The following is a 14,020-nucleotide window of genomic DNA, read 5'->3' on the forward strand; positions in this document are numbered from 1 at the left end:
TACAGGAACTGGGACGGCTTCTGGCGTCTGTGGAGCTACAATTTTCTATGAGACTTGTGAGGAGTTCACAGCATTTTTTTCCCCCAACAAATAGGTTGCCTTTATTGTTTTTACAATGTTCACTTCATATCTAGAACATTCATTATTTGTAGTTTTACAGTCTTCCTCATGCTTTTTCATTGTCATTGTTGCCTCTGGAGAGAAATCTAAATCTACATCAATGCTTCTTTAATGGAAAAAAAAAATCAAAACAGATTTAGGTCTGTTACCTAAAAGCGCTATACAAATAAAATCGAAATTTGGCCATGGAGTTAGTGACCTACATCTGCTTGATAATGATTTATAGTTCAGGTAAAGCTTTTCAGCAGAAACTGTTTAGGAGTCTGGTGTATTGTCATCACTTGCTACTGAATTCCCTCTTCAGCAGCACTTTTTAGATGGTAAAGTGCTATGGAGGGTAATTCGGCTCCTTGGCAGACTACACCGTCTCGTTTCCTGTGAAACTTGAAACAGGAAGTGACATGATAAATAAAACCATGTTATTCAGCACTTGACACGACGTGAAGCTCAGGCCAGAGATGCAGCTAGGTTTTATTGTGGCAGCCTGAGATGAATTGAACTGACTCCTGAGGTCCAGCTGTACAGCTGATTCATACAGCGACTGCTCACATGCTTGATTGCTGCTCTCACATCAGTCAATTGTGCTGAGTAATTCAGCAAATCCTCCTGTAAACAATCCTCAGCAGCTATTCAGCTAATGGCACACATTGCAGAGGGAGTGAGAGGAAAATCAGGATGAGAGAGAGAGAGAGAGAGAGAGAGAGAGAGAGAGAGAGAGAGAGAGAGAGAGAGAGAGAGAGAGAGAGAGAGAGAGAGAGAGAGAGAGAGAGAGAGAGAGAGAGAGAGAGAGAGAGAGAGAGAGAGAGAGAGAGAGAGAGAGAGAGAGAGAGAGAGAGAGAGGATTGCGATTATGCCACCGGTTACTATAGGATACGATATATAATAATAAGTCATATAAAAAAAAAAATAAATCATGTAATTATATTGGTATAAAAGGCAAATTATAAAATAAAATAAGGTTTTATAATAAAATAAAGTTTGTATTTGGAATAAAGTGCAGATCTCAAGTGGTTAAAGCTCTGGGTTGTTGATCAGAGTTCAAACCTCAGTACTGTTAAGCTGCCACTGTCGGGCCCTTGAGCAAGGCCCTTAACCCTCTCTGCTCTTGGTGTGCTGAATCATTACTGACCCTGTGCTCTGACTCCAACTTCCAAAGTTATGTACATGCGAAAAAAAAAAAGTCACAGCACCGTAATGTATATATGTAAGGCCATCCTTAAAAATATTTTGGTTTGCAGTAACAGTAAAAAAAAAAAAAAAAAAAAAGGTTGGTAGGTAGGTCTATTTTTTTTTCTATCGTGTCGTAACCCGTGCCTTCGAGCGCATCATTGCAAACCTCATTTTGATGCAGGCTATATAGACCACAAATAAATTTGTTTGAACGGTGACCGCGAACATTTGAAGAGTTCGAAGAGTAAAAAAAAAAAGGTCGGTCTTAACGCAAATTTACAACCGGCAAGTCGGTCGGACTTAAAGCAAAAAAATATTTTTAAGGATGGCCTGACAAAATAAAGACTTCTATATTATATTCTATATCTACAGTATATCTGCAGCTGTACAGTGATGTATAATGCAACTGGATTAATAACATCTAGAGATTGATAAATATGGGGTAATCTGGAGTCACGTCTCTACTGAAATAAAGTCTTTAGATGAAATAAAGATTAGCTGTCACTACACTACTAAAGTTTAAACAGGCAACATTACAGTTCTAAACCTTGTCATGTTTAAGTCTAATGTTTAAGAATCGTTTTACATTTAGATAGTAATGATTCCTTATCACTTGATCTCGCATCTATTCTGCATTATTCTCTTTTCCTTCTTTACACAGCTATTTTTTTTTGTTATTTCTAGTGTTATCTGATCTGTTTGTATTTTTACACTAAACCCTGTCAGAAGTATTATTGTGCTTGCTTTTGAGAACACATGCCGTCTTTCTCATGCTTAACAGCTCTCTCAATAAGAGAAAAGAAACCGAGAGAGAGAGAGACACAAAGAAAGAGAGAAAGAGCAAGAGAGTGAGCGCAAGAGAGAGATGGACAGAAGCTACTACAGTAAAAAAAATTCCACCAATCTGACTTTCTGCCTTGACAGCAGGTTTGAAAAAAATAAAACTGCCTGAGTGAACTAAACACACATCCAATACAGTCTAGAACACGAGAGAGAGAGAGAGAGAGAGAGAGAGAGAGAGAGAGAGAGAGAGAGATAGAGCTTTGAGGCATCTATCTGTGTTCTCTTGCTTTATGTGGATGAGCCCTAAAGTAAAAAGCATCTAACAGATGGAGAAATTGCGAGTCAGTAACCACTCTAATACCACACACACTCCAAACTGTTAACAAGTGTATGCCAGGAAAGGCACTGTTTGTTCTGTTCCAGTGGTAGGAACTAGGACAGATAGGAAGAGAGAAAAGGTAAGGGGGGAAATAGGGAGCAGGAAGAGAAGGGTAAAGAAAATAGAAAAAAAAATGGAGTAAGGAAAGTAGAGAAGACCAAGTGAAAAATGAAGCTTTTGGCTTTGCTTGAGAATTTCCCAGAACCTAAGCAGACTATCAGCCTGAAACAAGGAGCTTAACAAATTAACACCAATCTAACTACAAAGTGATTTCAGTTTTTCAAAAACCACCATTTTAAACACTCTAACACACTTGAACAAGCCAGTGTACAAACTCTAACTCTATAACTGAAGCTCTGGACCTTTAACTGCATGAATGTGCAGATACACCCGTGTTCCTAATAAAGTGAATAAGATTTAGTTGATGTCTTTTCCTCACATACACAGAGATGAGGTGTGTTTAGAATAGGTGGGTGAATATTGTCTCTCTAGTTAAACACTCAGCAGATGGAGGTGTATAACTCCACATTCCCCCTCTAGTGATCTAACTTGATGGGTTTTATTGCATGTCCACAGCTGCACGTGTGAAACTTGTGTATAAAAGCATAAGGTAGATACTAAACTGACTATACAGATACCTGAGGCCTGGGTAATAAAACTTGAAGAGCACTTTAAAAATAGCAAAAAAAAAAAAAACAAACAAAAAAAAAGAGCAGAACCTTTCACAATTTCCTGCAGAATAGCGGTTTAGTTTGAGTCACAGCTCTGTTAAAGCAAGCACTTCACCCAGCTCCATTAAAGCACTACAGAGCAGAGAGGTTAGCTGAGCAGAAGGTTAAAGGTTATTCAGCTTTCTGATTCGTACAGCAGTGGGTTAGAAGCTTAAATAAGCTCTTTAGTTGGGATTTTACCAGCTGCTGGCTTCACATCTTTATTGGCACCTTGATTCCCAAACACTGCATCAAAATCTACATTCATGGTGGAAATTTGAGCAGCCTGCTGGGGAGCTCCGCTCTCTAGACCTGAGGACAAAAATTACATGCATACACAAAACCTTAGTCCTGGCTCATGCACTGGCTGAACGATCCACCCTGACCTTCTGAACATTAGTCCTGTGTTTATTGCTGCACATATACAGGCCCTGCAACCTTTCATGCTCTGATCTGATAGGTTCATACCGAAGCTTTAAAATTAAATTCTTCTTTTTAACTACATGAGATGTGATCGTTTAAACTACAGCAGCTGTCAAGAAAGGAACTTACTTTCTTCTTGCGGTAATTAGCAGCTTTCTAAAATCAAATAAGCAGATGAACTCATTAACAGATATTTTATGATACGGTAGCTGTATCGTTTACCATGCTGCTGTTGAATTCTTGATGCTGATTGGTCAGAAGGCGCGAATAACAGCTCCTTTGTACGACCAAGGTCGAGTCCACAAGGCAAATCATGGGCAAGCGTAACAAATAAAAACGTCTGTTTAACGTTTATGAAACTGATTACACCTGCTCTATTACAAGTTTTTTCACCTAATAATAAGCAATAAAATGTGTCATCTTTTTTAATAAATAAAAACTAATCTTCTGCAAATTGCCATCGACGTGCAGTTAGAGGTGAATATTCAGTGTAGAGACTAACCCCCAAGCTGTGACTGTACACATAGCACCACAAGGTCATTCATTATTTTTTAATTACAGCACATCTTGCACTCTGTGGTGACAGATACATGGGGTGACGCTTTCTAAGCATGGGTGGTACCATCAGTATAACACTCAGGATCCTGAGCGCTATTCACAGCTGCAGACAGACATTAAATGCATGAATACACTTTCCTGATGCATGGTATCACAGGCTTTATTAGTGTAGTATATCATAGTGCCACCATGTTACATATAAGTAGTCATCACTTCGCCTGCTGTCCAGTGAATCTTTTGTTCTAGCCCTTTTCTTCCACCCACTGTGAAAACTGTTGGAAGTGTAGAAGTCTTGGGGACAATGTCCTCATTTTAAAAGTTTTTCTTAAGGCAGGCCAGACGGATGAGCGCAGCTATTCAACACTAATAGTTAAACCACTTAAACACTGTCAAAACTCCATTCAGTTCAGAAGAAGACACATTTTAGAATTTGTGCTGGGCCAATGGTAGTGGGGTAAGTGTGAGAAAGGGAAGGTTGATAACCCTGATTCTGAAACCTGACAATGCCACAACCACCTTTGAAGGACAAGTTCAACACTTAGGAGTTGAGAAGAGCATTGCTGTACCCCTCTCTCTGGTCATTCAGAACAAACCTCGTCAATCATGGACATGGGAGATTTTTCCATTTGTAGAAGGTATTTAATAGCACTTTACTGCAAGTGTTCAGCATGAGCGGCAGGACAAAAAGGTGCATTTGACCTGTTGTGCATTAGGGAAGAGCTAGCTAGTGGGTCAGGCGATGTAGGAAATTGTACTGACTAAAATTAGGAGAAAATTGTTGTTTTTCTTTTTTTCTTTAAATAATTATTAAAATCTATAGAATTGAGAGGGGGAAAAAAATCAGAGAGATGGAGTCTTACCTCCCCAGGCACTGTTGGCTGTGGATATGGATGGAGTACTCTGCACGGCAGGGATGAAGGCTGGCTGAAGGTCAAATAGGTTGCTGCTGATGTTTGGCATGCTGTGGGTAAGAAGCAGAGGCAAAGACAACCGTTGTTATGACATCATTTGATGTATTAGACACAAAGGCAGAATATAGACAGTACTGTGGATAATGAAGAGCAAGAGATTCCACTATGGGCTATAGTGTGCTGTATGTGTGTGTGTTCTAGACCTGTTGGTGACAGGGGCAGGGGTGGTGTTATGGTTGGCGAACAGATCCACTGCTGCACTGTGGTTGTTGGCACTGCTTGCAGCCTGAGTAGCAGGAGACACAGAGGGAGTCTGCATGCTAATCTCTTTCAGCCTCTGGTCCTACATACACACACAAACATTTTTATCACCTCACTTTTCTGACGGGGGAAAAAAAAGTGCAAAGCTACAAAGTCTTCAAACTGTGTCTGACAGCATGTGGTGTGCTGCTGACAGACTGCTGGAAAGAATCTAAATATACAGTAAACTATACTGCACAATTCACACTCCACTGAGGAGAGCGAGCAGGTCAGAAATGATCATTAAACATGAATTACAAAGGAGTATTTCAGTACATGTGTGTTTTTATATTAACAGATCCTGCAAATGGAAATGTAAAGATTTTATTAGTCAACACAATATTTCTTCCAGGAACAGATTTCTTACATGCATGATTATCTACTGCTTATTGTGTCATCTTGAAATCGCTCTTCTCCTCATGCTGTTATAGATTACGTTCAGTTCTTATAAAATATAGTAGAGTGCTATGGAGACTTGCATCTATAGATAAACCTTTAATAAAAGTGTTATTAGGGTGATGTGAGACAAGCTGCTATGACCGCAGCTTTACGGTGTTTGTTTTAATGTATGTATGTATTAAATGCAGATTGAGCTACATTTTCCTCCTATTTCCTGTGGACAAAATCATCAAAACATAATGTGCAAATGCCTGAATGTTGTCAGGAGGAAACAGTTCATTTCAGCCTGAAAAAAAAAACATTCAGGCACAAATACATGACCAAAGCAATCAAAATGCAAAACTGATCCCACAACCACTACAAATGCCTGAGCTGATAATCCCACTCCAAACAAACCGCACAACCCAACCTATTGCAAAAACATATTATAACCTCTGAACACCACTGACCACAAAACCAATCCCTGTCTAGCTATGCAATATACCGCTGAGACCGACTATAGATCGTCCTGAAGCAACACAGAATAACCTTCATCTCACACACACCCCAAATACAGCAGGAGTGTTTTACATACAAGGGTCTATATGGCTTATGAATGTCCACCACAACGTGAGGAAGGACGTTGAAACCTAAAGCTGTGCCATTAAATTAAGTGACTAAGCAGACTTTTCCCCCTCCTCATCCTCTATCCCATGGTTTATATGTATAAATATGCATGCATAACGCAAAAAAAAAGTGCTGTTGCAGTATTTAAGTCACAGCACAGCTTGGGGAAAAAAAGTTTAGAATATTTTAGAAAAGGAACCTAAAGGACATCATGACGTCAAGTGGCGTTTAACCTCCAGACCAATCCCATCACACACGGCGCGAGATGGTGCGAGAGGACAGAACAGCGACGCTGTAAAATAGCCTGGTTAGTGTATTTAAGGAGATTTATGACACACTGAATAGAAAAAATGCTTTCATTAATATCCCTCATAGCGTAACTTGGTTATTTTTGGAGACTTTGAGTGCAGTTACACAGTAACGTTACACAGGGCCTACAAACTACAGTCAAACATCATCTGCGTTCCTCATCTTTATTTCAGCTTCATTATTGAGTCTGGAGGAGAGAGAACACCCGGCTTCGTCTCAGCACAAAGTGCTCTAGTAAGTATTTATTCTGCTAAAAACAACAACAAAAAAATCAAGTGTACAAAAACACCCTTAGTTAATATCTATGTCATAAAAGGTAAAATACAGGACAGACTAATGCCAGTGGTCATCAGGGGGACTAGTTTAGACAGCTTCTCTGAACATCTGGCCAGTTCCAGGTACTATATTGAGCCTCTAAATCCAGCTTATCTAAATGCAGAGTGCATTCCAGGACACATTCCATGTGTCCTGAGGCTACCGCATGTGTGTGTGTGTATGTATTCTTTATGGGAAGACAATGTCTCCCGACAAAGACAAAGGAGTTTGGCTAACCTCAAGCCCCTCGTCACCCGGGGCTAATAATTGCTGTGACAAGGACGTGTGGCGTAAACAAATGAGTGTGTGCGTGTGGTCCTACCTGACAGAAGGACACCGTGTTCCCAGAGCGGCATGAAAACCCCAAAGGAAGTACTGAGCCCTTTTTTTTTTTTTTAAATCAATCACACACTGATCTGTGAACATGTTCATTTCTCTAATCAGTAGCTGGAGCTTCTACACTTCACAGAAAAAAAAAAAGCTTGGGAAGGATCTGAGCTACACTGCATATATATTTATCTCACTGTAAAGTTCCCACGTCACTCAGGCTCACTGAAATAAGCCCCGAACTATTGCCTACAAATAGAAATAGCATACAAATCATAGGGCGATAAACAGTATTTGAAAGCTTACTGTGACTGTCCTAGCCTAACGTCCTGTAATATTATCCATGTGGCTGTCTACCTCGGTGTTCTGTCCTTGCTTGCCATAATCCTTACAGTATAATCCGCTAGAGAAGTGAAGAACCTCTGCATAATTAACACGCTGATTAAACCATATTTAAAGGTTCCAGGCAATACAGTGTGAAATATTACACTTTATTCCACATGCAGATAAGTCTGAATTAAACAGCGTAACAGAAATCGGATAAAAGCCTCACAGACTGACCTCCAGAACCGAGGAGTGTTGGGTAAAGCGCTAATGAGCATAAATGATCGACATTTTCCTATCAGACTAGCTGAGCCTGCCATCACCATTCAAGCAAAAAGAAACACCGGAGCAAATGGCAAGAAATGGGATTGTATAACCTTAAGTGTAGAAATAACGACCAAATAGCATTACACAACACAATGATCACAGTGAGTTACATCGCTATGCTGTATGTTCATCAAATTCGCTCTCATGTTAGTGTACACAGACGAGAAGAGTTTAATATGGCAAAGCAAAAAAGACACAAAAATGGAACCACAAAATAGATCAATTATCTCTATATATTCTGAAAGCAATCATAGATTTAGAGTCTAAATGAATTCAATACATTTTTAAATATTTGAGACATATTTAGTTGTTTGTTTTTTTTTATTTTTAATCCTCTATCTTTGCATAATATTGGGAAGAATACAGGACTGCGTCTGTTGATTGGCCAAGAGCACAATCAGGGAGAATATGTGTGAGGAGGCTTGGAGGAGGGAAAGAAATAAAAATAAAGACTAAACTGCTATACATTGTGATGCGTACTGTGTTTGATGTAGACTTGTTACATCACACCATACACTGAGCTACCACATCCCTCTACTAAGGTAGTGGTATTACTTGGTGTGCTAAAGTGTTGGCTTACCAATCTCAGGTCCACCAAGATGCCACTGCTGGGCCCCTGAGCAAGGCCCTAAACCCTCAATTGCTCAGTTTCATGAAAATGAGAAAAATGTAAGTGGCTCATGATAAGGGTGTTTGTATGCCGTAAATGTAAAACTAAGCACCCTGGATAATTTTGGCCTATAGCAGGTGGAGAATGGAGCTCCCAAGTCTGAACAACTAAATGCCATTTCTGTAGTTTCTTGCTGAGTCAGTGATCCTCCACCCCAGAAAAGCCCAGAACATTCAAAATCAATTCCTCACTTTGTCTTTTTATAATAAGATATCAAATCAATCAGACCGCTGCTGTTCCCTGAAAGGTCAAAAACTACTTAAAGACAATACTAGTGAGTTTCCATGCCATCAGATTGTTTTGGTCAAGACTTTATGTACGTATTTTAATAACAGTGTTTATAAACAGAATTGTGTAAGTGTGATTAACTCACAGGAATGCTGTAGCCCACCTTGAGAGCCTGCAGTCTGGCCTGCTCTTCCTCAAGAGCCTGCTGTTTCTCCTTCTCATCCACACGAGTGAAGGACATGCCGGTGTTGGAGAGAGACGAGACGGCGCTGGACAGAGTCGTGGCTCTACGGGGACACAACACACAAACACGCAGACAGATAGACACAAACACACAGATGGACAGACACAGACAAACAGATAGACAGACACAGACACGAGGAAAAAGGTGAAATGTGGTTAGCGTCTTGGAGGAAGAGCAGGTGATTTATACAGACTGAATTACTACTGAAGCCTGAGCGGAGTTATCTTACAGCTAATCACAGCACTCCATAATCAGATTGAACTCCTTCTTGCAGTAAAACTACACAGGAATCTCCCATTAAACTCTCAGATTAATTCTATTCCTGCTCACATCAAGCTCTGGGGGTGTTGAATAACACTCATATGTCAACACTTGTACATCTGCAGTGTGATCTGCAGAGTAATCACACTTATGTACCAACTCCTTCTCATAGCTTAGTGTTTCTGCAGTAAGGGCTAATAAACACAGACTATTCCCAGCCATACTGTACTGTAATCCACATTTAATAAGAAACACTTCATTATAGAGAGTAAAAATATGTCTCACCAAATCATTTACTATATTTACTTTGTTTTCAGTAACAGTTTATAAACAGTCCGTGATGAAGCTATCTGGGGTTTTTTTTAGTCTTTTTTTGGAAGAAGCTGCATTTTTTGTTTTATTAAGTTGAAGAAAACAAGTGGCTGGTGAGAGGATGGCAATTTACAGCTGCAAGGATGCAAGCAAAGATTGTCAAATTCTGTGACACTGGATTAATAAAACACTTTGGGACTAAATGGTATATGCAAATCATCTTAAAAGTGTTGTGCTGCATGCTGTTGCAGTGATAAAAGATGTTGATTTTCCCAGCCTGAGGACAGTCTGATTATTTCAAATGATTTAAACTTACTGTAGAGTTTAAATAGTGCATCTAATCCACAGCATTTTCCCATTTCTGTCACTGTACTGAACATTTAGTCCCTGAATGCTGATCTCAGATTAGTTCGCATAAGGAAACTTTCCGCTGGTGAGTTTGAGGCTCAGCGCTATGGCGTACCTGCTGTCTGCAGAGAACTCTTTAGTCTTCTTGCCCTCCAGAGAGGCCAGGTGCTGCTCCAATGCCTCCAGCAGACTGCTGGGAGCCTGCAGAGAGACAAACAGCGTGAGAAGAGAAAGACTGAACGAGCAAATGGGTGTACACAGAGCATTTGCTTTCTCTCAATATTACATGCTGATACAGCTATCCGTAAACCCATTCACTCGCATGACAGAGACAAAGACAGACAGAAAGACAGAAAAAAAAGACATCCTTCGAGTTCCAATAGTATAAATCAATTTATAGGTAAAAAAAAAAAGAAATGTAATGATTGGTGCAAATCGTCAGACTTCCTTAAGAATAATAGAACAGAAGTCTTTATTTCGTCTCGTATACATTACAGCACATCTTCACGTATCCCAACTATGGAGGTTGGGGTCAGAGCACAGCAGAGAGGGTTAAAGACCTTGCTCATGGGCCACACAGTGGCAGATTGGCAGTGACCTTCCAATCAACAACCCAGAGCCTTCACCACTTCAGCCACCGCTGCCTCCTGCCCCTTTACTCCATCCATCCATGGAAAAGGATCACCGTAGGACCATCACAAATCAGACAAAACATCTGGTCCATGTTGGTCCCTGCTGCATTTATCGATGGATTAATGGGGTTTAAATTTGGAGTCTGACAACCTGCATAAAAGGTCGCTGACAAAACAAGCTGAACACAGCCTCTTGCATTGCTTCAACTTATTGTCTTTTTTTTTCTTTAAATTGATATCTATTAGAACCCATCAGGAGTGTCAAAAGAAAAGAACAAAAAGGGCAGACATTCAAACTATTGTTCTACGTTAGTAATATAGACTTTGTTGACTATCGGTCATCCTTCAAAGAATTAGTGTCATAGAATTAAATCATAGAATTAGTGCTGATTCTCCAGATAAACACACCAACAAAAAAGGAACGTTTGGTCTGTCTTTCAGCAGAGAGAAAGGGAGTGAAGAGAGATGTGAAGAGGGTGAGAGATGAAAGAGTGAGACAGAGAGGAAGAGAGAGAGAACAGTGGAGTCAGTCAGGAAACAGGAACATTTCAGAAAATCGCCCCTAAAATTGTCACGTCAGCAGCACGAGGCATCTGCTAAGAGTTACTGCAACACACACAGATTTAGGAGGCAAATGTCACTAATACACAGTGGCATTTATTTTGAAAGACAGCCATATTCAGTTTCTCATGGTTAATCATGCAGTGCATCGTGTTTACCCATTGCACTGATTTAATCTGCGGGACGTGTTTCGCAGTGAGAGAAGGCCGGTTCTGCCTCACCCTCAGGTAGTAGTTACAAATGACAACTTTCAGCAACTTAAACTCGGAGTTTAATAGTGGAATGTACACAGCCTTGGACTCGTTTAATTAGACTGTGTCAATGTTAGCTAAGGCAGTGTCCTCGGTGTCTGGCAGTTTAGGAGAAGAGCAATGACTCGGTGCCAACTTTCCACATCACATGGTTAATGTTTAAACTGCACTTCAGGCACCGAGGGAGCTAAACGTTCTCTCTGAGCCGACTGGTGCTGCGTTTCAGAACTGATTTGAACACCTTGACAACGTCCCCTTGGGAGAATCCCTGGCACCGTCTTAAGGATCCTTCTGTTACTTTATCAGCTTGAGTGATGTTTGTTAGATGAGTCCTTAGAGGGGGAAAAGGATCAAGTCGACTTAATTGCAAACTTTAGAAGCAGAACTTTGATGGAAGGCACAGCAATTAAAGCCGTTTCCTTTGTCCAGGTGTTGCCTTGCAGCACTAAGATGCTATATATTTAAAATAAAGAAGTAAATAATTACATTCAGGCTCACAGGTTTACACAAGTGAACATTTTAATATTAGAACAGAATTTAGTCGTTCTCTGGTGAACTCTATATTCTATTACAGAATTGTATCCTGTGCCATTTTTGGAAGGAGTCTCAAGTGTTAGCTAGAACCTTGCCACAAAGCATTACTTTGTCCAACAAGAGGCAGTCTTCAGGAAGGGAATTGTGTTTTCTTAACTTAGAGAGGAGTCATGAAGCTGGCAAACTTTACAAACCATAAGCAGTAGTTGTTCAACTACTTCCACAAGCCTTAAATAAACGTCTAACAAAAAGCATTAAGGATTACATTTCACTTTGTTAAACACCAGGACGATTTGTAAAATCTATGTACTGCAAGTCAGATTATGTAAAGCACCTGCTATAAAAGATCTGGTTTCTATGAAAGAATGTACAGGAAAGACACATGCATTTATAAGGCCCTGTTGTTCAAGTCACTGCTGTATTGTTTAAACAGCACCTACTAACCAATCAGATCTGAGAATTCACCGTGCTGAGGTCGAAAAGGCAAGCAACGACTTCCTTGTTTCAGGGATGTTCTTACTCATTAAAATGTCACTAATCAGATCACTGTCCTTCTTTTAACACATGCAAATGTACAAGGTGGAATTAAACACAAGTGCTGATTATTTTCAATAGATAACAGCACTTCCTGTGTCATGTTTTAATTATCACTTCTTCCACGTAGCCGGGTACTAAATCTATACATCACTATATAGCTGGGTATACAGGATATTAAACATTCTACTCGCCGATGCTGTTTGAACACTGCACTTGCTGCTGAACACACACTGATTTTTCCGCACAACCTTTCTCCCACTGAACAGCTTACATGTTGTAAGAGGAAGAAGAGGGTGAAAACACTGACCTGTGTGCGCACAGATGTGACTGGCAGCTCGATTTTAACTTTCTTATATTTCCACAGTCTTAAACGGGAACTGAAAATTGGGCAAGCACAATTTCCTAATTCACTGAAAATAGGAAGGGCATTACTGAGAAGTTTTTATTTTAAAGACCCTGTCATCGTCACAAAAGGAGAAGAGATGAATAAAATCTGCTGCTCCAGTGGCTCGGGAAGCGAGTCTCTGACAGTCACACCTTTGATTTAAGAGCTGAATAATGTAAGCCTGTGTGTTTGTGTTTGCTGAGGACGCTCTGAGGTTACATCAACACTTTACATGAGTCTTGTTGCTGGCCAGTGGGAAAGATTTCTCCCTGTACACTGAACAAGAGTAAACAGAGCACAATAGGAAGAGAAAATCAGCTTCTGGTTTCACTTCAGCTGCGCAATTATCTCGCTCTCGCCCTCACACCTCTGCTTCTGTCTGTCTGTCTGTGTGTGTGTGTGTGTGTGTGTGTGTGTGTATCATGCAAGGTGGGCTCATTCATTGTGTTAGCCTCAGGAAGTGAAGAGCTGACATTAGCACTGATCTGTGTATGCTGAAACAGCATTGTGAATGAACAATACAATTCAGGCAGTGTGCACAATCAATCACCTACAATGTAACATCCTCTGATGGTCTGGAAGGAAAAGTAAAGGCTCTGGTTGCAGAGGAGGTGAAAGTGAACCTGCTACGTTCCCACATACAGAAACTTGCGGCGACGAATTGACCCGTTTATAATGAGAGCTATATTTTTGCACATTGTACTGCACAATTTACAGACTGCACACTGGTCGGTGCTATTTTGTTGACTTTTCACACTGTAGTGTATCGTATTGTCTGTTTGCACCGTCTCTTGTCTCACACTATTTGCACACGATGCGTTTTATCTGACTAGGACAACTTACTTTAAGTCGTTAGATCTGTGTTGGTTTATTTAGCACCGTAATACTGAAGAAACACTTTCGTTTCACCTGGTGCTGCGTCAGATATATATATATGGTTGGAATGACAATAAAAGCTTTATGACTTGGCTCGACTCTTGACTTGGTGATTCAAGAGACATGAGCGACAGCAACCGCTGGCTAGATATGAGCTAATATGGAGCTGGAGTGACTTGGTGCAGCGACTACTAATGGTAATGAAGACAGCAGAGTGTGT

At 40.3% G+C, this 14,020-nt stretch overlaps 1 protein-coding gene across 6 annotated transcripts in view; it reads right to left on the reverse strand.

The window, feature by feature from the left end:
* si:ch211-200p22.4 (phosphatidylinositol-binding clathrin assembly protein) overlaps positions 1–14,020 on the reverse strand; it is a 55,347-nt gene that overhangs the window by 11,526 nt on the left and 29,801 nt on the right. For 2 of the 6 annotated variants that reach the window (XM_060874820.1, XM_060874821.1), the window contains exons 9-13: positions 10,140–10,225; positions 9,005–9,146; positions 5,258–5,397; positions 5,004–5,104; positions 3,364–3,474 (exon numbers count right to left, since the gene is read on the reverse strand). In XM_060874820.1, coding sequence (XP_060730803.1) covers positions 3,364–3,474; positions 5,004–5,104; positions 5,258–5,397; positions 9,005–9,146; positions 10,140–10,225 — 580 coding nt within the window. The remainder of the gene's footprint in view (positions 1–3,363; positions 3,475–5,003; positions 5,105–5,257; positions 5,398–9,004; positions 9,147–10,139; positions 10,226–14,020) is intronic. The other 4 variants (XM_060874824.1, XM_060874822.1, XM_060874823.1 and 1 more) reach the window with 4 other exon arrangements.

The sequence above is a fragment of the Tachysurus vachellii genome, chromosome 7, assembly GCF_030014155.1.
Source record: "Tachysurus vachellii isolate PV-2020 chromosome 7, HZAU_Pvac_v1, whole genome shotgun sequence".
In the NCBI taxonomy this organism is placed as follows: Eukaryota; Metazoa; Chordata; class Actinopteri; order Siluriformes; family Bagridae; genus Tachysurus; species Tachysurus vachellii.